The sequence below is a fragment of the Hakea prostrata genome, unplaced genomic scaffold (genome assembly GCF_041222555.1).
Source record: "Hakea prostrata isolate BN-2017 unplaced genomic scaffold, UWA_Hpros_2 contig_85, whole genome shotgun sequence".
NCBI classification, from domain to species: domain Eukaryota; kingdom Viridiplantae; phylum Streptophyta; class Magnoliopsida; order Proteales; family Proteaceae; genus Hakea; species Hakea prostrata.
In genome coordinates this window covers 47398-50130 of record NW_028291204.1, presented here as the reverse complement: position 1 = coordinate 50130, position 2733 = coordinate 47398, and the positions used below count along the sequence as shown (strand labels likewise).

General features: G+C 39.0%; 1 protein-coding gene across 1 annotated transcript; it reads right to left on the bottom strand.

Moving 5' to 3' along the window:
* Window positions 1-586: 586 nt before the first annotated feature.
* LOC148998947 (uncharacterized) lies at window positions 587-2003 on the bottom strand. Its single transcript, XM_089141581.1, has 3 exons — window positions 1341-2003; window positions 747-1217; window positions 587-643 (listed from the first exon to the last, which is right to left on the bottom strand). The coding sequence occupies exons 1-3, from the start codon at window positions 2001-2003 to the stop codon at window positions 587-589; spliced, it is 1191 nt and encodes a 396-aa protein (XP_088997707.1).
* Window positions 2004-2733: the final 730 nt, after the last annotated feature.

Below are 2733 nucleotides of genomic sequence, written 5' to 3'. Positions count from 1 at the left end.
ATGAATTCAGCATGTTATATTGACTAATTTCAATTCTTGAATGATCTTTCTTGAATGAATGTTATGATTTCATTAATTGGAAAATTAATGAAGTCTAGGTGTTTGTTGAATTGTGTGAGTTAGCATCATCTTTAATTAGGTTGTGTTAATTAGTAGGTTGGGTAGGAATACTCAATTACCTCACATTACCATTGATTGGATTAGGTTTAAATTGCATTCTTAATTCAATTCTTCATAGGAATATGCTGATGTTGATTTAGGATGCTAGCTTATGTGTATTGGAAAATACCATATTGCCATTCATTCCAAGTTCTTGATTTATCTTGGGGTTGTAGTATTGCTTTAGTATTTGTGTTTTAAAATTCAGGGGAAGGGAAACTTGATTCCTAACACACTTGTCACTCATTAAGTTTCTTCCATTGCTCAAATCTACATTTTAGTTCCTTAGTTTTCTTTACCTGTCATTTGGTTAATTAGTTAGACAAATACCAATCAACCTTGTTAATTTCATTTAAATCAATTTTACTTTTACATTGAAAGTTAAGGATATAATTCTCCGTGGGATCGATTTTGTACTTATCATTTATTACTTGATTGCAATACGTATACTTGTGTAATATCTTGAGATACAAGCAACAACTATCTGGGAGAATACTAGTGGAGAAATATTCATAGACAAAAGTTATGAGCTCTGTTTTGATTAAGTCCCAAAAAGATTGGAAGAAGAGGGGAGGGAAGCCATCTACTCCAGGTGCTTTCAAAGCACCCATATCAAATAAAGCACCCCTAATTTCCTCTACCGAAGGAAGAGAACAAAGCACATCATTCTCAGCCTCATTGACTTTTGGTTGTACCACTTGGAGAACAGTATTCATAGCTTCACCATCACACCCATCTGCCTTCAATAGATCTTCATAGTGATGCTTGAACTCCTCATAGATTTGACCTTCTTCTTCTGTCCATACACCACTTCTGAGTTTGAGTTTCAAAATCCTATTGATCTGCCTACGCCTTAGGGTAGAAACATGAAAAAAAGTTGTATTAAGGTCCCCACTTTTCAGCCACTCAATCCTTGACTTTTGAGCCCAATATTCCTCCTCATACATGAGAAATTTTTCTAACTTATCAGTCAACTCTTTCTCCCTTTGAGCTGTTATTACATCACTAACTCTATCCTGAAGTTCTTCTAACTCCTTTAGTATCCTCCCAATTGTTGACTGTATGTTACCAAAAACTTATTTGTTCCAGATTTTGAGAGAGTCCTTACATAGATTTAGTTTAGTAAGAAGTTTACCCGGAGGATTGAGTAAATCTCCCCTGCCATGCTCTGATTGAATCACATTGCTACAATCTTGATGTTTAAGCCACATAGCATAGAATCTAAACGGTCTTTCTCCCCTTGTTGGAGCCCCCTCAGTATTTAGTATCAATGGATTGTGATTAGAACCCATAGCCGCTTTAACCACAACTATTGCTTCAGCGAATGAGAGTCTCCAGGCAGTGTTACCAAAGGCTCTATCCAGTCTGATTTTGACATTTGCATCCCCTACCCTTCGATTAGTCCATGTATAGGCTGGCCCTTGAGCATGAAGGTCCATCAGATTGCATTGCTCCATCATGTCTTTGAACTGCTGAATTTCTCTACTTCCTTCGCAAATTCCTCCTTTTTCCTTCCATGTAAGGAATGAGTAGAAATCACCAATTAAAACCCAGTTGTCTCTCCTGTTTTCTCCAAACCGAGATATGGAATCCCAGACATGTTGTCTGTGGCCTCTTCTAGGATCTCCATACACCCCTGTAAAATAAAAGGAAGGATAATCATCTGTTGACATGATGCCATCCATATAGTTTACAGTTGCTTCTCTTAATTCAAATTTTATATGATCCTTCCATAAGATAGCTAGACCACCAGCTTGCCCAACAGAAGGAACCGAACACATACCAGCCATCTTAAGCCTCCTCCTAATCTCATCCACCTTCCTGTCATCACTTTTCGTTTCCATCAGAAATATTACATCCCCTTCTCTTGTTTTGAGAGATTGAACAAGTTGTGAATTGCCAGGGGGCTCCCAATCCCTCTGCAATTCCAGCTAATTATCTTCATTGGCTCCCGTGAATCTGCTCTTCGGCAAGATCCACGGGGGTAGACATTAAAAAAGCTTCCTCCATCTGGTTTATGCATTCTTTGATCAATACCCCATTCCTTTGCTTTTTGAAACTTGTTCTTGATTGTATGGATGAAGAAATAGGCCTTCCCCTTTGTTTTATTTTCTTGCTCTGCTTTGGACTTCTCATCCGACTCCTTTCATGCGCCTTCCCTTTCACTGTTGTTTCCATCTGGTTAGCCGTTTTATCACTAGCAGCAAAATTTGCCCCCTGACTTAATGCCAAACCCTCCATTGCTTCACTATTAAAACAAGATCCCTCATGGGCTGGATTGATCTCATTAGTTTGGGCTTGGGCTGGGTCCTTCAGAGTTGGGCTATGACTTTGTATATGTTCAATTTGAAGAGATGGCTTAAGGGTCATACTTGGTTCAGTCTGGTCCGGTTCAGTTGATGGTTGAGTAGCAATGTCAAGTGGGTTGGGTTGTGGGCCGTGGGAGGGTGTTGGGCTAATGGTTAACTCATTGGTGGGAGAAGATGGCTTTGGGCAACTATTAGTTGGTGAAATTGGATTGATTGACACGTTGGTGAGGTTGGGTATAAAGAAAGAAGAAATCTCGAGATTTCA